The sequence below is a fragment of the Carcharhinus amblyrhynchos genome, chromosome 17 (assembly GCF_965287045.1).
Source record: "Carcharhinus amblyrhynchos chromosome 17, sCarAmb.v2.hapA, whole genome shotgun sequence".
NCBI lineage: Eukaryota > Metazoa > Chordata > Chondrichthyes > Carcharhiniformes > Carcharhinidae > Carcharhinus > Carcharhinus amblyrhynchos.
In genome coordinates, this window is record NC_137340.1 from 7,164,186 (window position 1) to 7,191,963 (window position 27,778).

Here is a 27,778-nt window from a genome sequence, read left to right on the forward strand (position 1 = left end):
ATGATTTTTCTCCAGGGTTGTACACAGCTGGAGGTTGGTCTTTGATCCCTGGTGACTCCAGGCCAATCTTGGAGGGCTGGCAACCCCTATTTGTAAATGCGGAAACGGTGGAGAGGTTTAATCATTCCACTAGTTTGTACGATAAAGGGCAAAGATAGCGTGCCGGACATTCGAAAGAAAATAGTGCGGTGGGAGTTCACCAAAATATGTGCAAGCCAAGAAACACTAATGAAGAAAATAATGTGGTTAAAGGACGGGATTTTCTGGCCTTGTTTGTCCCAAGGCCAGGAAATCCTGTTCGAGGTCAACGGATCTTTCTATGGTCCATACCCTGCCTGCTTTTCCATGGCAGGCGGGACAGGAAAATTCTGCCCAGAGTGACAAATTCCCCAGGACCTGATAGTTTTCATCCTTGGATTTTGAAGGAAAGAGGTGAGAAGTGGGGATTTTCACAGTCACTGCAAACAGTAAATGAAAATTACATTTTGCTCTCCTATTTAAGAGTGTTGAGAGAGGGAAACCAGGGAATTATAGAGCAGTTGGCCTCTCATCTGTTGTCAGGCCATTTCCAGAGTCTATAATTAGTAATGGAGCTGCTGAATACCTTGAATATTTTCCAGCGGATCAGAGCAATGTATTTCTAAAGGGCAGACTGCGCCTGACAAACCACGACTGAATTTTTGAAGAGGTGACTAAAGTAATGGAAAGGAGAATATCTATAAATGTTATTTATGTAGACTTTCAGTAGACATTTAAAAAAACTAATAAAGTTAATTAATGAAATCCCTAGAAAGAGACTGTCAACTCAAGTTGAAGTTAATGGAACTGAAGGTAATTTTTGACCTAGTTAGGAAATTGATGGTGCATGAGGTGTCAGGGAATCAGGCTAATGCAAAGGTGCTCCTAGTGACAGGATGTGACTAGAGGTGTCACAAAGGGATCTCTGCTGGGCTTGACCATTCACTGTAGTCATCAATGATTTAAATGATTGGATGGGGAGCCACATATCCAAATTTGCTGATGGCACATTGTAAGCAGCCTAGATGGGTGCATACAATCACAAAGAGATGTTGATAGATGACGTGAATGGACAAAACCATGGCAAATAGTTTTCGACGTAGGTAAGTGTGCGGACAACCACTTTGGAACAAAGATGATAGAACAGGTACTTTCCAAATGACGTAAGCTAGAAGAAGTGGTGATCCATAGAGACTTGGGTACCCAGGTACACAGGGGAGGCAATGGCCTAATGCTATTATTGCTAGATTATAAATCCAGAAACTCAGCTAATGTTCTGGGGACCCGGGTTCGAATCCCACCCCAGCAGATGCTGGAATTTGAAGTCAATAAAAAAAAATCTGGAATTAAGAATCTATTGATAATCATGAAACCACTGTCAATTGTTGGAAAATCCATCTGCTTCATTAATGCCCTTTAGGGAAGAAAATCTGCATCCTTGCCCATTCTGGCCTAGATGTAACTCCAGAGCCACAGCAATGTGGTTGACTTGCAACTGCCCTCTGAAATGGCCAACCAAACCACTTAGTTCAAGGGATGGGCGATAAATGCTGGTCAGGCAGCAACGCGCATTTCCCATGAATGAATGAAAAAAAAATTGTTCACGTGTCATCGTGAGGTTTGGAAAGTGATTAATATATTTAAAGGGCTAAATTGAAGAGAATAGAAGTTACACCCCAGCTACACAATGTTAGACTACACCTAGAGCGAGTGCTGGTAAGGCTAAGAAATATTTGGAAGGAGAGGAGATTGCATCGGCCCCATTGCTGCATGCACCAAAGTCTATTCACACACATTTACAAAGCAGTGATCTGTCCTGTGGGTACCACATCTGGAATCTGGAGACAGTACAGCATAGGTTTGCCAGAATGATACCTGGATTCCAAGGGATAAGCTTCAAGAAGAGATGACACAAACTAGGGGTGTATTGCAGGAATTTAGAGGAGTAAGCAGTGATTGACAGAAGGGTTTTCAACATAGCAAGGCAAGTGAGTACCATCTACAAGATGCACTGCAGAAAGTCACCAGAGATCCTCAGACAGCACCTTCCAGACCCACCACACTTCCATCTAGAAGTACAAGGGCAGCAGATACTTGGGAACACCACCACCTGCAGGTTCCCCTCCAAGCCACTCACCATCCTGACTTGGAAATATATTTTGATTTGATTTATTATTGCCACATGTATTGGGATAGAGTGAAAAGTGTTGTTTCTTGCGCGCTATACAGACAAAGCATACCGTTCATAGAGAAGGAGTGGGTGCGAAATGTAGTGTTCCAGTCATAGGTAGGGTGTAGAGAAAGATCAACTTAATGCGAGGTAGGCCCATTCAAAAGTCTGATGGCAGCAGGGAAGAAGCTGTTCTTGAGTCAGTTGGTACGTAACCTTCTTTGTATTAAAGTTAAAGTCCTGGGATTCCTTCCCTAATGGCATTGTGGATCAACGTGGTCTGCAATGTTTCAAGAAGGCAGCTCACCACCACCTTCTCAAGGGCAGCTAGGGATGGGCAATAAATGCTGGCCCAGCCAGAGATGCCCATATCCCACGAATGAATGAAGAAAAATGATGGGGTTAATAGAGAGAGCTATTGCTACCGATTGTGGCATTAGCTTTTTCATGATTGTGATAAGAAAATGAATTTAGAACTTTTACAGTTCGCTTTTAATTGAGAGACACCCAGGTTGATAAGGTTGTTAAGAAGGCGTACGGTGTGTTATCTTTTATTGGTAGAGGGATTGAATTTTGGAGCTGTGAGATCATGTTACAACTGTACAAAACTCTGGTGCGGCCGCACTTGGAGTATTGCGTACAGTTCTGATGGCCGCGTTATAAGAAGGATGTGGAAGCATTGGAAAGGGTGCAGGGGAGGTTTACCAGGATGTTGCCTGGTATGGTGGGAAGGTCTTCTGAGGAAAGGCTGAGGGACTTGAGGCTGTTTTCATTAGAGAGAAGAAGGTTGAGAGATGACCTGATTGAGGCATACAAGATGATCAGAGGGTTAGATAGGGTGGATAGTGAGAGCCTTTTTCCTCAGATGGTGATGGCTAACACGAGGGGACATCGCTTTAAATTGAGGGGTGGTAATTATAGGATGGATGTCAGAGGTAGGTTCTTTACTCAGAGGGTAGTAAGGGCGTGGAATGCCCTGCCTGCAGCAGTTGTGGACTCGCCAACTTCAAGGGCGTTCAAATGGTCAGTGGATAGACACATGGATAACATTGGAATAGTTTAGGTTAGAGGGGCATTAGATTGGTTCCACTGGTCGGCACAACACCGAGGGCCGAAGGGCCTTTACTGCGCTGTAATGTTCTATGTTCTAATTAATTTTAAGACTGGGGAAATAATAGATTGAAGGTATTAAGAGTTTTGAAGCAAAGGTGAGTTTATGAGCTTGGCCACAGATCAGCTGATCTTTATGAAAGCTGAAACAGGTCAGAGGGAACAAACAGCCGCTGTTGTGTTGATTTTAGCCCAGTATTATTCCGGTAAATCTGCACTATTACCTGCTCCAAGAGCAGTCTCTTCCTTCAGATCCACTTCCTCCCCGTCAGCATGATTCTAGGGCAACGACTGATTATTTTTTAAAAATTACCAAAAGCTCATTTGTAGCAGATTTCTGTATTAAAATCTGCACAATCGATATTGTCTTTCTATGGGAGGGAAATGTTGACATCTGTGTCACGCCAACATGTAATCATCTGAACAGGTAATGGGAGCTACGCCGAAGCATTATGTCCGATGATGTCTGAAACAAATCAGTGTAATGGTTTCTAAACCCAGTGTCAAGTAACAGGATTACCAAGGGAATCAATGGGAAACAGATGTGTGGATTACGAGGAATCCTGACCACGACCTCACATGACAAGTCAGAAAATCCTTGCAACTACCCCGAAATAATAGACAATTTAATAATGGTGCCGCTGTGAAAGTGTGTTGGTTCGTGAGCTCAGTCACTGAAACTGTACACATTCCTGTTATTGCTTCACCTGTGTTAAAGGAAGGAACTGTATAACATGAAAGCCTGAAGCAGAAACCCAACTTGTTGCTCGGGCTAAGTTGGCGGTAAACTTTTCAGGCAAATCCAGTATATTCTGGTTCACTTTAAGCACCTCAGAATATTCATAACCAGGCAACCGTTTCACCGAAGCTTACTTTGCAGACTGGCCTCCCAATCCCAACCTGGTTTTTCAGGAAGTCCTCTTCCAATCTTTCACCCAGTTGGAGGAATACTCACTTCCCCTCCAACTGTCCTTGTTCACACTGGCACTCTTTTTTTCCTGTCCTGCCTCCGCCATCCCCCCACCTCCTTCTCCAGTGCAATATCTATCTATCTCCACTCTGCCAGTAATTTCCCTCCCTTCCCACTGCTGTTTCTCCAGCTCCCTCTCCACTCTTACCTCCCTTGGAGCCCGAACACTGGGTGATTTCTGTTGCTGGAAGTGTGTGTGAATGGACTTTGGACAGGGGACTTGCTGTGATTTCCTCTCCTTCCCAGTGCTTACCAACACTCGCTCTTTACTCATGCATAATGCCACTTGGAATGTCACCAGGTGACGCTCGGCCTAGGAAGGACGTTGGTTGCCTTCAGGAAAAGGGCGAGAGAGGAGATGAGAAAAGCAGCGATGCCTGGTGAAAATGCAGGAGAGATGTTAGCAGCTTTCCCTATCCTGTATGAGACTGAAGTGAGTATCAGATCTGACTGAATGGGAGGAGGGAGCTGTAAAACCTTCTGTGTCAACAATAATCACCTATATTTATATAGCACCTTGAAGGTAATAAGGTGTCGCAAGGCTCTTCACAGAATTGCCATCAGACAAGAACTGAGACGGAGCCAAAGAGGGAGAGGTTAGGAATAGTGAGCAAAATCCTGGTCGGAGAGGTAGGTTATAAGGAAAGTCTTAAGAATTGGTAGTGAGGTGGAACATCACTTTCTCTACTGGCACAAGGTCAGTCACTGACAACAGAATTCAGATTAGAATAAAGCACCAAAGATCTTCCAGAAATTAGAATCATAGAATGGTTACAGCACAGAACGAGGCCCATTGTAATTCCATAATCTGTAATTCCTTTATATTGTCTTTCCCAGGGAAATGGTGCCACACTTTGAGATGTTGGAGCTCTTGGAGAAAATATGCTGGCTCTATTATTTTTAACCTGTCAATACTTTGTTTCCTGCTGCATTAATCATTTGAGTCTCAAACGTCAGTAGAAATATGCTTTATAAGCAAAAATTATTTGTGTCCCCACTGCCACCAACCTCTTTCTTTCACCCATCTCTCCAATGACCTCCCCCACTGACCGCCTGGCCCCCAGCACCAACCCCCAACCTCCCAATCCACTCTTACTCCTTCCAAACCCCTCCCCACCCTTCCCATCAGCAGCACAGCAACAGATGAAATTGACTTGACGGACTGGCTTCAAAAAGTTGGAACTCGCAGCCTGAAAGTTCTGATTTTTTTTTCAAGGCAGTCTGCCAGGTCCTGAGCTCTGGCTGCTCAGTGTGGATAACGCAAACTTTGTTAAAAACACAGGGGCTGGGCCCCACTGGTCCTGGGATCCTGGTATATGGAACCGTCTGGAGCCCTGGTCGGCAATGCTAGAACAGCACTACATACCCAGTCTTTCCTTGTTCTTCCTACCAAAATGGATCACTTCATACTTCTTGCCATATGTCCACTGTAATTGTTGCAGCTATCCGTGCATTGCAGGTGAAACATAGGATTTCCTGTCCCCGTGAATCTGTTGCCGTTGATAATAGAGCTCTTAATCCCTTTCCACATTTGAGTTAGAAAGGTAGATTTGTTAACCTTGACTGTGAGTAGGACTGCAGTACTGGTGACATTGTCACATACCAACAGTGAAGAGGTTGCTCTCATTTGATTTTGATACTGAACCGTGAATGACAAACCAGTAGGTCCCCACTATAGAATATGAGTAACTGTCAGGGCATAGTGGAGCAGCAAGTGGGGGACAAAGTAAGGACATTGGCAAGAAAGGTCGGCTGTTGTAGCTCCGTCAGAGTGTTTCTGACTTCAGTTGTAGCTGGAATCCCTTAATCCTTAATGCATAAAGAGTAATGATTGACAAGTGCAGATACTATGTTTGAGTTGTCTATTATCCACTTAACAACACTGCTGATTCCTTTCTCTACATCTAACAGTAAGAAGTCTCGCAACATCAGGTTAAAGTCCCAACAGGTTGATTTTGGAATCACGAGCTTTTGGAGCACTGAGTCACCTGATGAAGGAGCAGCGCTCCAAAAGCTTGTGATTCCAAATAAACCTGTTGGACTTCAACCTGGTGTTGTGAGACTGTGCCCACCCTAGTTCAATGCCAACATCTCTGCCTCATGGTTATATCTAATAGATTATATTGTTTGTGGAGGGTCACTACTCCGTCAAAATGGACAGAATTTTTTGGAAGTCTGTACATGCGGTAGAGAACATGGGGATCCGGAAGGCGCTGTTGCTGATCCTGTGGCGGGATTTTCAGCTCCTCCTGCTGCATGGAGGTGACCCGCCATTGGCAGGTGGCGAGACTTCCTGCTCCGCCATTGTCAATGGGATTTCCCGTTGAAGGCACCCCAGCTGCTGGGGAGCCCATGCCGGGCTGCACTGTCCACGGGTCCAGAAGATCCTGCCAGTCTGAATAACCAGAAAATTCTGGCTCCTCCAGAGAATGTGCTGGTGAAATCTCCCAAGAGGGAAATTCCTAGGCAATCGCTGAGTTGATGAAACATTCCAGATTTAGACTATTTTCAATGTAAAAATCCTTTTAAAAGTTGCACCCTGCTGAATGAGTTACGTAAGCGTATGAAATTCATAATTACATCTGAACACCCTCACTGGCCCTGAAAAACTAATTTCATATTTGTGGAATTTCAAATTTTTCCACCATGATAAAAATTTCACAGTAAAGTTTATTGAAGTTTGGGGTGGTACAGTGGTTAGCACCAGGGACCCAGCTTCGATTCCTGGCTTGGGTCACTGCCTATGCAGAGTCTGCACCTTCTTCCCATGTCTGTCTGGGTTTCCTCTGGGTGCTCCGGTTTCCTCCCACAGTCTGAAAGATGTCCTGGTTAGGTGCATTGGCCATGCGAAATGAGTTGTGTTTTCTGGAGCAGAGAAGACTGAAGGGCGACCTGATTGAGGTGTTCAAGATTATGAGGGTCATAGATAGGGAGCAGCCTTCCCCTTAGTTGAACGGTCGGTTACGAGGGAACACAGTTAAAAGTGAGGGGTGGGAGGTTAAGGGGGGATTTGAGGAAACGCTTTTTCACCCAGAGGCTGATGACGGTCTGGAATGCATTGACTGGGAGGGTGATGGAGGTGGGAAGCACCACATTCTTTTAAGAGTGCTGGGATGAGATCTTGGCATTCAAGGCTGTGGGCCAAGTGCTGGCAATGGGATTAGGTGGGCAGTTTGGGGCCTTTCGTGCATCGGTGCAGACTCGATGGGTCAAAAGACCTGTAGGATTCTGTGAAATCTCCCTCAGTGTACCCAAATACTGACTGGAGGGGATTTTCACAGTAACTTCATTGCAGTGTTAATGTAACACTATTAAATAAAAAGATATTTTAAGCTTTGATCTTAAATCAATCGTAATTCATTTTAGTATCTAAAAATGTAATGAAGGTCGAACAGTTTCAGTGCTTTTAACTTCCTGACTTGCTGTCAATGAGAGTTCTTAATATGATTAGTTGCTTATTTTGCTTGTTGATATTGCTGCTGTCCAGCTGGAGCTCTCCTTGACTTGGTATTATATGTAAACTGGTGTTGGGAAAGGTGTTGGGAGCATCTTTCTTTGAGGTATACAGTGAGCATGAGCGCTGACTGCACAATCCAACCCAAAGATGTTTGAAACACGTTAGCAGATTAATCAGCACTTTATTTTTTTAAAAAAGGGCTGGGTAATGGGATGGGTTAGGAGATGGCTTTTAATTGCAGGCAAATCCTAAGCTTTTGTGCCATTGTCCTCATCCTTCCTGGCACGGTGGCACAGTGGTTAACACTGCTGCCTCACAGCGCCAGGGACCCTGGTTCGATTCCTGGCTTGGGTCACTGTCTGGGAGGAGTTTGCACATTCTCCCCATGTCTGCATGGGTTTACTCCGGTTTTCTCCCACTGTTCAAAAGATGTGCAGGTTCGGTTGATTGGCCACGCTAAATTGACCCAAGTTTCGGCGGGGGTGGGATTCGCAGGGAAAATATGTGGGGTTGTGGAATAGGGTGGGATTGTTGTCGGTGCAGGTTTGATGGGATGAATGGCCTCCTTCTGTACTGAAGGGATTCTATGATTCCCACAGTGGGTCAAAAATGAAACCAGTCTGGGTAAAAGACTTAAGACCGTAAACCTCACCTCAAGTGATTGCTCACCTAGGCCTATGCAGATGAGGGCTGACAGTGTTGAAATCATATTGATTGAAACATATAAGCTCCAGAGGGGTTTTGACAGGGCAGATGTGGACAAGATGTTTCCTTTTGTAGGAGAATCTAGAACCAGGGGTCACGGTTTAAAAATGAGATATTTAAACATCATTTAAAAAAGAGATAAGTCAATTATTTTCTCTCTGAGCATTGGGAATCTTTGGAGTTCTCTTCCTGAAAAGCAGAGCTTTTGGATATTATTAAGGCAGACGTGGATAGATTCTTGGTAAACAAGGGGGTGAAAGATTATCGGGGTTAGGTGGGAATCAGATTTAAGGTCACTATCAGATCAGCCATGATCCTATTAAATGGTGGAACAAGTTCAAAGGGCAGAATGGCCTCCTCCTGCTCTTCGTTCACATCATACAACAGAAAAGGAGCCCACTGTGCCTCTGATAGCTCTCTGAAAATACTATCCAATTAGTCCCACTCCTTTGCTCCTTCTCCGCTGCACCGCAATTTCTTTTCTTGTTCAACTAATATATCCAATTCCCTTTTGAAAGTGGCTCTTGAATCTGCTTTCAGCACCCTTACAAGCATTCCAAATCATGATAACTCATGGCGTGAAATAAATTCTCCTCATCTTCTGAATGTGTTGTGGCTTTGGCTTGTGAGGAAGTTCAGCTCTCAAATTAGTTTGACGCATCTGGTGTTAGATTTGCAATGATGGAAGCAGGACCAGGATACAGGCAACGAAAATAGTCTTGAAGTCCCGATTTTATGGTTTACGTATTTGAGTAGTTGGCCATTCAAGGGGTAAATTATGTCTTTTCTTGAAGTGTCGAACTACGTTAAGCAGCAAGGATGATGGAAAAAAGATCAATGTCAAACATGGCTGGCCGTGTTGGTAACTTATAGAATCTTTACACTGCAGAAGGAGACCAGTCAGACTGTCAAGCCTGCACTGACAACAATCACGTCCAGATTCTACCCCTCTAACCCCATATATTTACCCTGCTAATCCCCCGACACTAAGGGACAGTGTAGCATGGCCAGTCCACCTAACCAGCGCATCTTTGGTGTTGTCATCATTGCATTGGAAGGATTTGCAGAGTGATGATCAATCTGTTTGGCTACATTATAAATATATCCCAAGTCCTGGTGTGGGTCTTGAACCCGCAGCTTCTGGCCCAGAGGCAGGGGCACTACCCACTGCGTCACAAGACTTCTCCATTTCTGAATCACTCATTTCAAAAATCATTGCTGTAAATTTCTCCTCTTGTCTCCTTCCAAGTTTATCTCCCTATGTGGTACGTTGGACTAACCTTAAGCTTAACTAAAGACGAGCCTGTAACTCCTAACTTGTGGTCATGAGGTTTAAAGTTGTGTGGGTGTTGGTGGATTGAGAGGGTTGGGGCGGGGGGGTAGGTGGTGGTGGTGATGGTTTGGGTGTGGCGGATTTTCTTGAAGTCACCCATCAGCAGTGTGATGGTGGTGGGAAGAGTCTGGGGAAGGCCAGGACTCAAGGCTCCCATGGAAGGCGTACAGGAAAGGTTAAAATAAAGACTTAACCTGAATGAGATCTTCTCACTGGAGTTTACTTGGTGGGAAATGGCCGCAATTTCCTCACTCAGTTTGAATGACGGGTGACCATCACAGCATTTTGATGTCATCAGTTTAGTCCCGCTGGTGTTGGAGAGGAAATGGGGCCTAGATTTATTGATCCACAATATTGCATTGCTGGCATTAAATGTAAAGCTAAACCAGAGTTTTTTTTGTGTGGGGAATCCCAAACTCTGTGATCCTGCTTTTAAGTTTAAGTATTTTTTCAAGCTTATTTACTAGTGTCACAAGTAAGCTTACATTAACACTGTAATGAAGTTCCTGTGAAAATCTCCTAGTCGCCACACTGCGGCGCCTGTTCAGGTACACTGAGGGAGAATTTAGCACGGCCAATGGACCTAACCAGAACATCTTTCGGACTGTGGGAGGAAACCGGAGCACCCGGAGGAAACCCACGCAGACACAGGGAGAATGTGCAGACTCCGCACAGACAATGACCCAAGCTGGGAATTGAACCTGGGTCCCTGGCGCTGTGAGGCAGCGGTGCTAACCCACTGTGTCACCGTGCTGCCTCTTTTACCGTAAATGGAAAAGAAGAATATTTCAGCAAGACAAACGGAGGCAGTGATGGAGAGCGTGGCTCTGGAGTAGGTCTGATCTGTGCTATCCAATGTTATCTGAGTCACAAGCTCATAAAGTTAATGTGCAAAGGGAAGTTGGATATAAACATCACTACAGGGAGACTGGCTGACTGGCTATTCTGTCATAGGATGTAAGTGTCAGTGACTAAGCCAGTATTTGCAGCCATCCCTCACTGCCCCTTGAGAACTCATCTTCCTGAGCTGGTATTCCTAAGGAACTCTCTTTCAATCCAGTGAAGTGCCAGACTGGGTGTTGGGATTGGCAGGGAAGTGTGTTCCCAGCTGAATGGGAGCGATTGATGTCAGATAGTGCTCAGGCTGGATCATGTGACTGAGTGAGAGGAATACACTCAGCAGGAGATTTTCAGCAAATATTTTAAAAACATTCATAACATTGACAGAGCAATCAAATATTGCACACTCCTTGTTTTTTGAAATCCACACAATTATGCTTTATGAAAGAGAAAGTATAGAGATCTCCCCCCAGTGACCCTGCACGGGGGGGGTCCCTCGCTGCTGACCCCACACTGGGGGGTCCCTCGCTGCTGACCCCACACTGGGCGGGGGTCCCTCGCTGCTGACCCCACACTGGGCAGGGGTCCCTCGCTGCTGACCCCACACTGGGCGGGGGTCCCTCGCCGCTGACCCCACACTGGGGGGTCCCTCGCTGCTGACCCCACACTAGGGGGGGTCCCTCGCTGCTGACCCCACACTGGGCGGGGGTCCCTCGCCGCTGACCCCACACTGGGGGGTCCCTCGCTGCTGACCCCACACTGGGGGGTCCCTCGCTGCTGACCCCACACTGGGCGGGGGTCCCTCGCTGCTGACCCCACACTGGGCGGGGGTCCCTCGCCGCTGACCCCATTGCAGGGGGGTGGGGTGGTCCTTCACCGCTGACCCCACACGGGGGGTGGTCCCTCGCCACTGACCCTGCTTGGGTGGGGTGGGGGGGTGTCCTTCACCACTGACCCTGCATGGGAATCTCCCCCCAGTGACCCTGTGCAGGGATGCCCCCCCCATCCCCAGTGACACTGTGTGGGAGTCTTTCCCACCCAGTCATCCTGTGTTGTGGTTAAACACACCAGGTGCTTCGTGAGATTATTCCGAGACAGCCATTGACTTTGAGACCTGTATTTGGGCACTCAGTTCGTGTTTGATGAATTTCACAATGGGACAGAGTGAGGCAGGAGATGCCTGCTGGAGCTTTGTTACCAGTTGGCTGTAAGTATATCCATCATTGTGACGAAGTGGTTGGTGCACACTAGGCCTGACGTCAGGATGAGAATCTTCAAGTTGACTGGTAGCTGGTCTCCGAGCTAGTATGATAAGCAGTTTGCTATTGAGGAAATTGCTCCTTTGCTGAACCGAAGTAGCTGATGAAGTGTGCAGACAGTATTATTAAGTGGGATCACTGAGGCCATTAACTGAGTTTGCCTCTTTGGCTTCCAGTTGTTTTTGAGTGTGCCGCCTCAGCGACACGCACTAAGAGTTTTGTTTTAAATTTCTCTAGTGGCATTGTGTATTTGGCAAATATTTATTCCTCAACTAACATTCTCAGGTAATTTATTTGATTGCTGTTTATGTGAGCTTGCTGTGGGCAGATTGGCTGCCACGTGTCTTACATCACAACAGTGACTGTATTTTTACTCTAAAGTGAATGGACCATCCCGAGGTTCTGAAAGGTCCGACCTAATTTTTTTATTTGTTCGTGGCTGGCCAGCATTTATTGCCCATCCTTAGTTACCCCTGAGAAGGTGGTGGTGAGCTGCCTTCTTGAATCGCTGCAGTCCACGTGCTGTGGGTTCACCCACAATGCTGTTAGGGAGAGAATTCCAGGATTTTGATCCAGCGACTACCAAGGAGCAGTGATATATTTCCAAGTCAGGATGGTGAGTGGCCTGGAGGCGAACTTACAGGTAATGGTGTTCCCACGTACCTGCTGCCCTTGTCCTTCTAGATGGAAGTGGTGGTGGGTTTGGAAGGTGCTGCCTCAGGATCTTTGATGAATTGCTGCAGTGCATCTTGTAGATGGTACACACTGCTGCTACTGAGGGTCGGTGGTGGAGGGAGTGGATGTTTGTGGATGTGGTGCCAATCAAGTGGGAAAGTATTGAGTTTCTTGAGTGTTGTTGGAGCCGCACCCATCCATGCAAGTGGGGAGTATTCCATCACACTCCTGACTTGTGCCTTGTAGATGGTGGATTGGCTTTGGGAGTCAGGAGGTGAGTTACTCACCGCAGTGTTCCTAGCCTCTGACTTGCTCTTGTGGCATTTGTAACCTAAATGCATACATTTTCTTGCGCAAACCACAAACATTTAAAGTTGGAAGCAATTCAGCTCAACTTCAATGACTGAAATTAATTTTGTGCGAGAGGGAAGATGAAACTGATTGTCACTTCAGTTGCAAAGCTTGACCAGCTACCTGGCAGTGGCAGCTGCTCTGTTACACACTGGCGACATACTCACTGGCACCAGGGAGATTACTGTGGCAGCAGTCAGGTTTACACAGATATCCCACTGGCTGTTTCCAAAAGGATGTTGGTAGCCAACAAATACTAAGTATAAGGAAGGACAGGAGTATGGGGAGAAGACAGGAGGATGGCAATCGGTGAGCCATTCAGAAAGTGAGCACCATCGCAACACAGCTGCCTCCGTGCTGTCGCTGTCCTATGGATAGGAACATAGGAAGTCTGGGCAGAAGTCGGCAAATTTAGTCCTTCCAGCCTGCTCCGCCATTCAATCATATCATCTCTCCCTGGTCTCAAATCCAAATCCCTACCCATTCCACACATCCCTTTAACCCATTTTTACCAGAAATATGTCTACCTCCTTCTTGAAACCATTCAATGATTCCGACTCCACCGTGCTATGGGGCAGCGAGTTGCACAAATTCGCCACCCTCTGTGAGAAGTAGTGCCCCCCCATTTCAGTCTTAAATTTACCATCTCTCAACCTATACCTGTGATCTCTTGTTCTAGCTGGTGGCATGGTTAGCACTGCTGCCTTACAGCGTCAGGGACCCAGGTTTGATTCCCGGCTTGGGTGCCTGTGCAAAGTCTGCACGTTCTCCCCGTGTCTGCATGGGTTTCCTCTGGGTGCTCTGGTTTCCTCCCTGAATCCGAAAGATGTGGTGGTTAGGGTGCATTTGGCCGTGCTAAATTCTCCCTCAGTGTACCCGAACAGGTGTCGGAGTGTGGCAACTAGAAGATTTTCACAGTAACTTCATTGTAGTGTAAATGTAAGACTGCTTGTGACAATAATAAATAAACTAAAAAAAAAATCTAAACTAGATTGCCCCAGAAGGGGAAACATTTAGTCCTTTCTCAACATTGGATTCCTACAGTGAGAAGGAGGCCATTTGGCCCATTGACTCTGCATCGACTACAATTCCGCCCAGGTCCTCATTCCTGTAACCTGTCATATTTACCCTGCTAATCCCTCTGATGCTAAGGCACAATTTAGCTTGGCCAATCAACCTAACCTGTACATTTTTGGACTCCGGAAGTAGCTGAGTGGGGCCTGCCAGTGCTGAGGTCTATGAAGAAGTGTCATTCGGACTCCGTGTAAACTCTGTCTCGCTCTCCACAGATGCTTCCAGACCTGCTCAGTCTATCCAGCATTTTCTGCATTTTTATTTGTCATTAGTGCTGAAGAGTCGATTGGTCTTTGCAAGTTAGTTAGGACATGTTGTATAGCACGTGTAATCAAAGCTGGCAAGAGCAATATCAATAACAACATTGACATTTTTGACACTGGGCCACAGAAGGTGATATCAGGAATCTGGCCAAAAGCTTGATCTTACAATGAGCTTTCTAGGAGCAGCTGAGAAAAGGAGAGAGTGGTGATGAGGCCACGGGAGTGGAAAGCAGAACAGCCAATGATGGAGTGATTAAATATACAGGCGCATAAATGAACTCTTAAACCTATAAGTTGAGAAAAATGTTTCTAATGCTGTCTAAAGCTTTCAGTGGTTGAGCAGGATTGCACGCAAACACACACACGCGCCTCTCCCTCGCGCTCGCGCACACACACACACAAATGGATCCCTTGAAAAATATTGAGGGGGTTGAAACAGAGTTCAGAGAGAAATCAGGTTAACAAAAAGGAAATATGTGATTGCTTTGGCATGTAAGGTAAAGGAGAATTTAAAGAGTTCCTACAAATACATAAAGGGCAAAAGAGTAACTGGAGAGATAGTAGGGCCTCTTAAGGAGCAACAAGGTCATATATGTGCAGATCCACAAGAGATGGGTGAGATCCTAAATGAGTGTTTCTCATCTGTGTTTACTGTCGACAAAGGCATGGATATTCAGGAACTTGGGGAAATAAATAGTGATGTCTTGAGGAGTGTATGTGTTATAGAGAAGGCGGTGCTGGAAGTCTTAAAGCACATCAAGGTCGGTAAATCCCTGAGACCTGGTGAAATGTATCCCAGGACGTTGTGGGAGGCTGGGGAGGAAATTGCAGGTCCCCTAGCAGAGATATTTAAATCAATCATTGCTAACCACAGGTGAGGTGCCTAAAGATTGCCGACATTGATAGGCATTCAGAGCCGGCACATTCCTGTAAGGCTGAAGGATCAGTATGGCAAATTTTGGGAACATTGGATAACGAGAGGTATTGTGAGCCCAGTCAAACAGAAAAAGGAAGCATTTGTCAAGGCTAGGAGGCTGGGAACACAAGAAGCAAGTGTGGAATACAAGAAAAGTAGAAAGAAACTTAAGCAAGGAGTGAGGACGGCTAAAAGGGGTCATGAAAAATCATTGGCCAGCAGGATTAAGGAAAATCCCATGACTTTTCATACATATATAAAGAGCAAGAGGGTAGCCAGGGAGAGGGTTGGCCCACTCAAGGACAAGGAAGGGGATCTATGCAAGGAGCCAGAGAAAATGGATGGGGTACCAAATGAGTACTTTGCATCAGTATTCACCAAAGAGAAGGACTTGATGGGTGATGAATCTGGGAAAAGATGTGTAGATAGTTTCAATCGTGTTGAGATCAAAAAAGAAGAGATATTGGGTTTCTTGAGAAACATTAAGGTAGACAAGTCGTCAGGGCCTGATGGGATTTCCCCCAAAATACTGAGAGAGGCAGGGGAGGAAATTGCTGGGGCCTTGAGAGAAATCTTTGTAACCTCACTGGCTCCAGGGTAGGTCCCAGAGGATTGGAGAATAGCCAACGTTGTTCCTTTGTTTGAGAAGGGTAGCAAGAATAATCCAGGTAATTACAGGCTGGTCAATGTTACGTCAGTGGTAAGGAAATTATTGGAGATGGTTTTTCGAGACAGGATTTACCCTCACTTGGAAATAAGTGAACATATTAGCGAGAAGCAACATGGTTTTGTGAAGGGGAGGTCATGTCTCACGAACTGGATTGTGTTTTTCGAGGAAGTGACAAAGATGATTGATGAGGGTAGGGCAGTGAATATTGTCTACATGGACTTCAGTAAGGCCTTTGACAAGGTCCCTCATGGCAGACTGGTGCAGAAGGTGAAGTTGCATGGGATCAGAGGTGAGCGGGCAAGGTGGATACAAAACTGGCTCAATCATAGAAGATAGAGGGTAGCAGCGTTCAGTGTTTCTGAATGGAGGGCTGTGACAAGTAGCGTTCCTCAGGGATCAGTGCTGGGACCTTTGCTGTTTATAATATATATATATGAGGAAAATGTAACTGGTTTGATTGGTAAGTTTGCAGACGACACAAAGGTCAGTGGATTTGCGGGTAGTGATGAGGACCATCAGAGGATACAGCAGGATATAGATTAGTTGGAGGTTTGGGTAGAGAGATGGCAGATGGAATTTAATCTGGACAAATGTGAGGTAATGCATTTTGGAAGGTCTAATACAGATAGGAAATATACAGTCAATGGCAGAACCTTTAAGAGTATCGATAGGCAGAGGGATCTGGGTATACAGGCACACAGGTCACTGACAGTGGCAACGCAGGTGGAGAAGGTAGCCAAGAAAGCATGCAGCATGCTTGTCTTTATTGGCTGGGGCATTAAGTTTAAAAATTGGCAAGTAACGTTCAGCTTTTTAGAACATTAGTTAGATCGTACTTGGAATATAGTGTTCAACTCTGGTCACCACACTACCAGAAGGATGTGGAGGCTTTGGAGAGGGTACAGAAAAGATTTACCAGGATGTTGTCTGGCATGGAAGGCACTAGCTACGAGGAGAGGTTGGAGAAACTTGATTTATTCTCACTGGAATGATGGAGGTGAGGGGCGACCTGATAGAAGTCTACAAGATAATGAGGGACATGGACAGAATGGATAGTCAGAAGCTTTTTCTCAGGTGGAAGAGTCAATTACTCGGGAGCATAGGTTTAAGGTGCAAGGGGCAATGTTTAAAGGAGATGTATGAGGCAAGTTTTTTTTACCAGAAGGTGATGAGTGCCTGGGGAAGGTAGTGGAAGCAAATACAATAGTGACTTTTAAGGGGCATCTGGATAAATACATGAAAAGGATGGGAATGGAGGGATATGGTTCCCAGAAGAGTAGGGGGCTTTAGTTCAGTTGGGCTGCATGGTCACTGCAGGCTTGGGGGGCCAAAGGGCCTGTTCCTGTGCTGTAATTTTCTTCTTTTCGTTCTTTATTGGAGGGTGGCAAATGTTGTGTCTTTGTTTAAGAAAGGCTGCAAGGAAAAGCCTGGGAATTACAGACTAGTGAGCCTAATGTCTGTAGTGGGTAAGTTGTTAGATATTCTGAGAGACAGGATCTACAGGCATTAGAGAGGCAAAGACTGATTAGGAACAGTCAGTATGGCTTTGTGAGTGGAAAATCATGTCTCAAGAAATTGATTGAGTTTTTTGAAGGGGTAACCAAGGAAGTAGATGAGCAGTTGATGTCTACGTGGACTTAAGCAAGGCCTTTGGCAAGGTACTATATGGTAGATTGTTGAATAAGGTTAAATCTATGGGAACCACAGTGAGGTACAAAATTGGCTTGATGGCAGAATAAGAAGTCTCACAACACCAGGTTAAAGTCCAATAGGTTTATTTGGTAGCAAATAAGCTTTTGGAACACTCGCTGGTCCTTCATCAGGTGAGTGGGATTTCAGTTCACAAACAGGACATATAAAGACACAAACTCAATTTACAAAATAATGGTTGGAATGCGAGTCTTTACGGGTAATCAAGTCTTAAAGGTACAGACAATTTGAATGGAGAGGGGGTTAAGCACAGGCTAAAGAGATGTGTATTGTCTCCAGCTGGGACAGTTAGTGAGATTTTGCAAGCCTAGGCAAGTTGTGGAGGTTACAGATAGTGTGACATGAATCCAAGGTTCTCTCTGAAATCCCACTCACTTGAAGAAGGAGTAGTGAGCGCTCTGAAAGCTAGTGGCTTTTGCTACCAGATAAACCTGTTGGACTTTAACCTGGTATAGTGAGACTTCTTAATGTGTTTACCCCAGTTCAATGCCAGCATCTCCACATCTTGATGATAGAAGACAGAGGATGTTGTAGAGGGTTATTTTTCAAACTGGAGGCCTGTGATCAGCAGTGTGCCTCAGGGATTGGTGCTGGGTCCACTGTTATTTCTTATTTGTATTAATGATTTTGATGAAAATTTAGGAGGCATAGTTAGTAGGTTTGCAGATGACACCATGATTGGTAGCATAGTGGACAGTGAAGAAGATTATCCAGGATTGCAAAGGGATCTTGATCAATTGGGCCAGTGGGCTGATGAATGGCAGATGGAGTTGAATTTAGATAAATATTAGGTAGATTGGTAGATTGAATCAGGACAGGACCTACTCAGTAATGGTAGGAAGTTGGGGCAAGTTATAGAACAGAGAGATCTAGGACTACAGGTTCATAGCATGTTGAAAGTCACAGATGGACAGGTTGGTGAAGAAGGCATTTGGCATTCTTGGTTTCATTGGTCAGAAAATTGAATACAGGAGTTGGGACATTTTGTTGAAGTTGTGCAAACAGTAAGGCCACACTCGGAATACTGTGTACAGTTCTGGTCACCCTATTATAGAAAGGATAAGGGTGCAGAAAAGATTTACTAGGATGCCACTGGGACTTGATGGTTCAAGTTAGAAGGAAAAGCTGGATAGACTGGGACTTTTTTCTCTGGAGCATAGGAGCTTAGGGTGATCTTATAGAGATCTATAAAATAATAAGAGGCATAGATAAGGCACATAGTCAACATGTTTTGCCAAAGACAGGAGGGTCTAAAACTAGAAGGCATAGGTTTAAGGTGAGAGGGGAGAGATACAAAAGGGCATTTTTTGCACTCAGACGGTGGTGAGTGTCTGGAATGAGTCGCCAGAGGCAATAGTAGAGGTGGGCACAATTTTGTCTTTTAAAAAGCGTTTAAACAGTTACATGGGTAAGATGGGTATAGAGGGATATGGGCCAAACATGGGCAATTGGGACTAGCTTAGTGGTTAAAAACTGGGTGGCGTGGTCAAGTTGGACTGAAGAGCCTATTTCCATGCCATAAACTTCTATGTCTCTCTCGCACGCACACACACTCACCCCCCCCCCACACCCCCCCACACACACACACAACACCCCCCCCCACACACACACACACACTCACCCCCCCCCCCCACGCACACAAATACATTCTCTCCCCCACACACTCTCCCATTCACATTCTTCCCCCCATACATAAATAAACATTCCTCGCCCTCCCCAAACACCCTCTCAGGACAAATATATAGACACACACATACACTCTCACACACACACACACATAATCTTTCACACTCATACACATTCTCTCACACTCATGCTTTCACACTTGTTCATACACATACTCTCACCCTCCATACATACATTAGGTATCCAATTTAACATTTGGTGTCACATAACACACTTGTCATTTCCAGGTTAATGTATCAGTGCCATTGTTATTGCAATTTACTGATTGATGCTGATTTGTGTTTGCTGCTCTCTGTCATTATCCTCATTTCAATGTAAAACAGACAAATGGGAACTTCAGATACACAAACTGCTCTGGCTCGGTTCCTCGCCTGCATCATGCGTTTATTTCTCACAATCGGTCAAACCGCAGACATCAGTTTTGGCTGGAGTGTGCCCTGCCACTTAAACATTCCGTGTGGAGTAAAGACTCACCATTTCGGTCACTTTTCACCCATTTGGCTTTTATCATCTTCGCTGCCAGTGCCCGGGAAGCAGGATGGATGAGACTTGGACTGTGTGCACACTGTAACCATTAGCAGCCCAGCAGTACGATCTCCCAGTGAGAGGGGAGCTGACTGACATAACCGTCCTTTAGATGGGGCGATGCATTGACGAAGAAACCTTTACTGATATCTTAAATAAATTACCGAACGTTAATAACTCTCATTTCGCACAGCCTTCCTTGCCATGTCTCTACCTCCAGCGGTAGAGGGGTATCACACTCCCTCAACCTCCCACTGGAATGGGCTCCTCTATTTCGCTGATGTAACCAAAAAAGGGGTAAGAAAAATACCCTTTCCTTAATAACCCATAGCTCGCATTATAAATAAATCCCCTTTCAATAACCCATAGCCCGCATTATAAATAAACCCTCTTTTCTTAATGACCCATAATAACGCATTATAATTAAACCCCTGTTCCTTAACAAACCACAGCCCGCATTATAAATAAACCCCTTTCCCTAATTAGCCATAGCCCGCGTTATAAATAAACCCTTTTCTATAATAACCTATAGCCCGCATTATAAACAAACCCCCTTTCTTTAATAAACCACAACCGGCATTGTAAATAAAGTCCCTTCTTTCAATAAACGATAGCCCGCATTATAAATAAACCTCCTTTCCTTAATAAACCACAGCCCGCATTATAAATAAAACCCCTTCTTTCAATACACCATAGCCCGCATTATACACACACCCCTTTCCTTAATAAACCATAGCCCGCATTATAAATAAAAGCAGCATTCTGGCCACATAGCGTGTTCCAAAAGAAGCCTTTTTCTGAAAAGAAAATGTAGAAGTGCCACTGTGTCCAACCCTTTGTTGGGCAACAGCAAAGGATTTAATAATTATCCTTTTATCTAGGCTATCAATGGTCATTTTTTTTGTTTGGTCGCCTACAAGAATGTAACAATTTGTGGCATTGTTACCCTGTCTCTCTCTGGGAATTAGGCAGCTTGTGGAGATGCCCCTGCTGTATGACTGCTGCAGTCTGTTCATTTCATATTCCAAGGCGAAAACTCCATTTTCTATCTATAGATTCAGGTATTACTACATTCTGGGCCTGTGCTAGTTACTCTCCACATCTCTTCTCCCACCTATCATGAATATTCAAAAGCTGCAGTCAGTGGCACCACGGACGCAGGTGGCAAAAAAAAACACAATCAAATAATTTTAAGGATGATTGTGGCTCCAAATGGGGATATTTAAGCGGATGGTATCATTCTGGAGAAAACAGGATTTTTTTCTCCCCCTCTGTCTCTCTTTTACCCTTCCGTACTGGTTGGAGGTTAGCTGTAGGGATCGCCCTGAGAACTGGAGCGTTTTGTGTTGTGAGCCGGTGTGATTACATATTTATAATCTGCCGTGCGGTGCACAGTGAGGAGCCAGCCCGCTAGGGGAAGCTTTTTTTTTGGCCACAGTTAACATGAGGGATACATTGAAACACAGATTGGTGGTGGAATGTGCCAGATTAGGGGAGAATGTGGGGCTGCCCGGGACATGAGGCTTCCACACACACACACAATAATGTGTGGGAGGAATTGAAACGGAATGCATCTCCTCCCTGCATCAGCGGACCTATTTTACTGCATCGCATGTTTGATGTGTCTCCTCGCCTGCATTTCCAAGTCAAAAATCAAAAGCATTCTCAGAGCTGTTCAGGGAGTTAACAAATGGGTGAATGTTTAGCTGTTTACTTATACATCTCCTGATATAAATATTACCCCTTGCAGGATTCCCCCCCCCCTTCTTTCCCTCTCCCCCCTTCATTGAAGTCACTTAGGCAGTTCCAATTGGTGGCAGGAGCGGCTATATCCATAATACTGCCCTCACTATCCCTGCTGACTTTCTCCAAATGCATCAGAATGGCTGTACTCTCTCCTCCTAACGGCTGCAGGGGTGGATAAAAAGGAACCCAACAGAGGGAGAGAAAAAAATGTCTCACTAGCCCCCCTGCATTTGTCTGAGTGATGATTACCTGCCACCGTTTTAATTCCTCAGTCGGTGACTACAAGCAGGGAGACAGGGGAGCACAGTTGCTGAGAGCACTGGCTGTACAAGGTTGCCAAGGATTGTTGTACCTTTGCCGAGCCGTTGCATCTGGTCAGATATTAATCCGTGTCCAGGATGGCTCACGCTGCATCCCACATCAAGAAAAACCGGGAACTGGAAGCTGCGACCGAGGAGGAAAAAGTGGTCAAAAAGCATCGGAAACGATCCCGGGATCGGAAGAGAAAGGTATCTGGGCAAATGGACAAATCCCATTGTTCTGATTCCCATACAATGGAGCATGTAATTAAAACCCCATTGTCAGGTCTGCATGAAGGGAGCCTCTGCACTTCAGAGCATACCTTGCTCTCTCTCTCTCTCTGTGTATATGTTTGCAGTTGATTTCCTTCCAGGATTTTTGTTTGCAGAATTTTTTTTTCCTCTCTAATTTCTGGATGTGTTCTGCAGTGTCGGTGCGCGGATGGGGTTCCTCCAGAGAAGAGGCAGGGTGGATTTAAATTTCACTAGGCATTATTTGCTGCTGCAAATTATTTTATATATATCCATCTGTTCCAGATTTTTGAAAAAAAAGGGCTTTAAATTCACGCCCTGGGACAGTGAGAGTGTGCGGGAGCATCCAAGTGGAATTGGGATCCATGTATTGAGATTACTTGCGCAATTAAATGATATCTAACACACACAAGGAACCGTCCCCCTTAAAAGGAACAATTTAGAAAGCGCGCACACACACACAAACCAAAAAGGACAATAAACACCAGTTCAGTTTGCTGCCCTCATTTGAAGCAAGTTAATGCTGCTTCTATTTTTGGGGAGATAATTAACGATAGGCACATTTGTGTTCTATATGAACTTAACCCATACACTCCCACAATTATCTCTCGCTGTGCAATGCATTTGGGAGCCTTGTGACTTGACGTCCTTATTGTCTGGGGGCTGCGTTTAAATTCTATTGTTGCAATCCTGCAGGCAAGCGCCGCCGGCCCCTCCAAGTAATTCAGCGGGATGGTGTTTTTAAGATAAATTATGGTGTGATTTTTGGAAACTGAGTGTGGTTTCTCTAACTCCGATGAGGTGCGGTCAGTGTGATGGTAAATCCACTGGGCTGGAGCCTCTCCTCTGCATTGCCGTGTTACCTCTCCCTTTTTTATTAAATGCCCTTGATGTCAAACAATCGTGGGCTTCATCTCGCCACAAAATGCAGTTACCACTGAACGATGTGTGAACGGCACAAACAAGGATCTGCAGACCTTGCCTTTCCCTCCTTCAGTCATCTCCCTCCCCCTCTGTGGATTTGTTGACCTCAATAGCAGTGGCACTCGGATTTGACACCAGAGACACACCTTTTTTCCCCCCCAAAAAAAATTACCAGCAAAGGACAAACGATATTGTTACATTAGTGACCATTTGCTTGAGACTTCAGAATGACAGGGGCATGTTAGGACTGTGTGTGTGTGTGTTTCTTATCATAAGTGTAAACCAAGGATCTGGACTTGATCCAGTGCTCTGATCCATTGGCATATGAGAATGACCGCCTGAGTAAAGAATAGTGAGTGGGCAGTTTACCCCTGTCCCGCTGGTTAGAGGTCACGGTTGTGTCCATGGTGAAGTGTTCCCCCCATCCCCCGTTGTTATATTGCTGTAGTACATGGATGTTGGTTCATGGGATTTATCACCGCTCTTTGTGCTGTCCTGGGGTCTTTGGACTGCCAGAACGGAACCAGCCTTATTTATAGCCCCCGAACGTGTGGAGTTGGCCACTCGTTGAGTTGGAAGGAATTTGATGCAGAGCTGGAGGCAGGGCTGGAACTCCTGCACTCTCTCTGGGATGGTGCTGTTACTATGCCTTCTGCATGTTTCCTTGAAAATCAGCCTGAATAAAAATAGTGCACCAAATAGTTATTAATGGGGCACCAGGCAACTACTGAGGGACTTGTATATTCCTGGTGGATTTTCAGTAACTGATCTGCTAGTGTGTATCCCCTATTTTCCTAACCTGCAGAAAATAGCACCTCTGTTGTCCTGTCCAGTATGTTACACATTCTATCGCCAAAGAATGTACTAGCTTTGCAATGTAGCACCTGTACTGCTCTATCCCATTGTTCTTTCCCTGCTGTTAAGCTGCCCACTATCTGTTCATCTCATTTCTTGCTATGTTTCACCAAAAACGTTCACAAACTAATTTGAACCCCGTGTTAAAACAGGGCCATCTCTCTCAGCTCCAGTACCTTCCTTTTTGTTCTCTGTGTTTTGGAACATCTGCAAAGTCAACAGATTTTCAGCCAAATGAATGGGAATTTGTAAGGGAATGATCTGGTGCAGGGTGCTTTGCCTTGTGGCAGGTCAGTGCATGGGCTCTATGCATCAAGGAGTGGCTGATGGTAGGTTTGTATTTGCATCCAGCTGGTTACATTTTCTGTCTCCTGCCCCTGCCCCTCCCTGTCCCTGCCTCCCAGTTGTAAAAGGGCTAGATTTTAAAAGTGAAGAAGTGTTGTTACAATTGTACAAGGCACTGGTGAGGCCAAACCTGGAGTATTGCGTCCAGTTTTGGTCTCCTTACTTGAGGAAGGATGTGATGGCACTGGAGGCAGTTCAATGGACGTTCACCAGATTGATTCCAGGAATGGAAGGGCTGTGGTATAAGGAGTGGTTGAGTAGCTGGGCTTGTACTTGCTAGAGTTCAGAAGAATGAGGGGGGATCTGACTGAGATATAGAACATGCTAAAGGGGATTGATAAGATGGACATTGAACAGATGTTCCTCCTTGTGAGACAATCTAGAACAAGAGGTCATAGATATAGAGTGAGAGGAGGGAGGTTCAAAACCGAGGCGAGGAAAAACTACTTCCCTCGAAGGGTTGTGAATCTATCTCAGAGTGCAATGGGGCGGCATCAATCAACAGATTCAAGAAGGAGATAGATCTGTTTCTGATGAAAAGCAGGATAAAAGGCTATGGGGAGCAGGCAGGAAAGGGGAGTTGAGACCAGGATAAGATCAACCATGATCGTGTTAAATGGCAGAGTGGGCTCGAGGGTTGAATTACCCTTCTCGCTCCTAATTCTCATGTTCCTATGTTCCAATTGGAGCAGAGTATGGACCGGTGTCTCCTCCATAGAGCACCACACGTATCTCTTTAAAGTTTATTTATTAGTGTCACAAGTAGGCTGACATTAATACTGCAGTAGAGTTAGTGTGAAAATCCCCCAGTCGCCACATTCAGGGTACACTGAGCAAGAACTTAGCATGGCCAATGCACCAAACCAATACATCAGCTGCGGACCTGGAGGTGAGAAGTCTCCTCAATCCCTCTCCTCTGCAATATTGCTGGTTCTGGAAAGAGAAATGTGAGCAAAATCATTCCAATTCTCTGACTCTCAATCGCGTGTGCTCACCTGTTTTCAGTACATTTGGGTCTGGACAATCTCACTTCCGTTATGTCATCGGGAGATACCTGAAAGACATGTTGTGGATTTTAAAACACAAAACAAGGGATTGGCACTTTTGGGATTTTGGAATGATGATAGGAAAGTGGGAAATAATTCCAGAAATATTGCTGGGACTGCAGCCAAACTTCATCGGTTAAATTAAAACCGGTCAAAGGGAAACAGGTCAATATGGTTATTGAGGGAAATGAGAGTAATATTGGAGGCAGCAGTGCTACTGGACATTGAGAAGATCATTGAAATGTCCTGCAAAATCCTTCATCCTTGTTTTTGTTATCATTCCTGACAGGTACCCACCTTCCTTCAATTTGAACCTATCCAAAACTCAGTTGTTTCTCTCCTAACTCGCACCATATTCTGCCACTAAACCTCTCCTTGCTGATCGATATTAGCTACTAGCCCCCTCTTCCTCTATTCTTCTCTTTCAAATTCTATTTTTGGGGTTGCCAGATTACCGGTTGATCACTCTCCTCCATCTCCTCCTGTCAGTCACCCATTCCTCTCCAATCCCGCTATGTTTAAGTCTCTAGCCAGTGCACCCATCCATCTGGCCTTAGATCTTCCTCTCTTTCTTCTTGGCAGCCCCATGTCCATTGCTTGCTTCCCCACATTTCCACTCCAGGCTATCAGCACCCCCTTGGCTACTAATGCTCCCACTATCTCGACTGATCCCTGATTTTATCCTTTTGTGTTACTCCACACCCTGACAGCATCTGCATCTCATTCCTATCTAGCCATTGTTCCTTTCATCTTGATGTTGCCCCTGTTTCTGCACTTGGTAACAAGGCTGCTCCCACAACTGTCCTGTAGAGTGTTGCTCCTCTGATGTTACATTTCGATTGTATTACATTCAATTGCATTTCTTCCAGTTACACTAGAGCAAATCTGTTGCTCCATTTCCATTTCCGTACTTCCAATTTCTGCCACCACTGATCCCAGGCACCTGAAACGACTCACTTCCTCCAAATCTTCACCTGGAATCATTACACCTTCACTCAGATTCTATTCCCTAGGCTTAAACTGACAGTCCAAGTATAGAATGATAGAATCCCTGGAGTGCAGGAGGAGGCCTTTCAGCCCATCAAATCTGCATCTACTCTCCCACAGAGCATCTTACATGGAGCATCCCACACCCCATCCCTGTAACCCTATATATTTATCCTGCTAATTCTCCTAACCTACATATCTTGGGACACTGAAGGGCAATTTAGCACTGACAATCCACCTAACATGCACATCTTTGTGGAGTGTGGGAGAAAACCGGAGTACCCAGAGGAAACCCACGCAGACACGAGGAGCAGGTGCAAACTCCGGACAGATTGGCTCCCAGTCCTTGAATGCTACATCTGCAGTTTTCTCCTGGGCACCACCCTGTCTATTTCCACCACCACCTCCAGACCACAAACCCTCTGAGAGCTCTGTACTCTTCGAATTCTGGTCTCTTGCCTGCTTTGTTCGATCATTGGTGGCTGTGCTTTCAGCCGAGTGGACCTTAAGCCTGTTTGCCTCTCGCCCTCTCTCCCCCGTAAATCTGTCCTCTTTGACCAAAGCTTTTTGACCAGCTGTCCTAATTAATCCTTTTTCAGCTCAGTGCCAATTTCTTTGTCTGATTATACTCTTTGTGAAACGCCTCAGGACATTTCACTCCCTCAAAGGCACTATAAATACAAGTTGTTGTAATATGACTATTAAAAAAAAAATTAGATACTGATAAAATAGATAAGCTGACCCAGGCACCTTGAACCCATCCATTTTAAACAAATTAGGTGTTGAAATTAACAAAACCACAACTGATATTATTATAATTTCAGGAAATGAAGAAGATTCTTAGCGTCTGGGAATGGCAATGTTTAAATAAGTTTCAACAATTATATCTGGAAATTATAGATCAGTGATTTGATTTGATTTATTAATGTCGCATTAGTTTACAGTGAAATGTATTGTTTCTTGCGCGCTACACAAACAAAGCGTACCGTTCACAGAGAAGGAAAGGAGAGGATGCAGAATGTAGTGTTACAGTCATAGCTACGGTGTCGAGAAAGATCAACTTAATGTGCGGTAGGTCCTTTCAAACCAAAGGGTCACCAAATAGATTGAATTAAATGATGCTTAGAAAGTTTGAAAGAGTTAGGATGAAGTTTTAGAAGCGGAGAACGAGAATTTGAAGGTATGCTGGGCACAGCTTGCAAGAAGTCGCCACGTTCTGGTGCCATCTTGGAAAAAAAAGCTAAAGACGTCAAGTAGACAAAAGCCTGGACTTTCCTGCTACAGCCCCTCAGGTCTCTCCGTGATGGATACAGTCAGCCAGCCAAAAATCCATTGACTTCAGCTGGACTGGAAGATCCTGCCACTGGGTAGAGCTGGAAAATCCCATCTAAGCTCATTGTGAGATTAAGGAGATGAACTCAACACAACTTGCTTAAAGACAGTTATCATTGATTAGGACTATAAAGATTGTAGTTATTAACATACTGTTTTTAAATTTTGCTAAGATAATGATCAGGGGAAATGCTATTGATTTTATAGACCTTGACTTCCAGGAACGCTGCCCCGACTAAAGTTCCTCACTGATGGCTGTT

General features: G+C 45.1%; 1 protein-coding gene across 10 annotated transcripts in view; it reads left to right on the forward strand.

Annotated features, from left to right (window-relative positions):
• Positions 1–27,778, forward strand: part of LOC145354308 (ankyrin-3-like) — a 736,920-nt gene that overhangs the window by 319,060 nt on the left and 390,082 nt on the right. Inside the window, exon 1 of one of the 10 annotated variants that reach the window (XM_080205438.1) lies at positions 21,697–21,987. The exons of the other annotated variants lie outside the window; for them this stretch is intronic. Coding sequence (XP_080061564.1) covers positions 21,877–21,987 — 111 coding nt within the window. The 5' untranslated portion in view covers positions 21,697–21,876. Of the gene's footprint in view, positions 1–21,696; positions 21,988–27,778 lie in introns of those variants that run through there. 10 annotated transcript variants of the gene reach the window in all.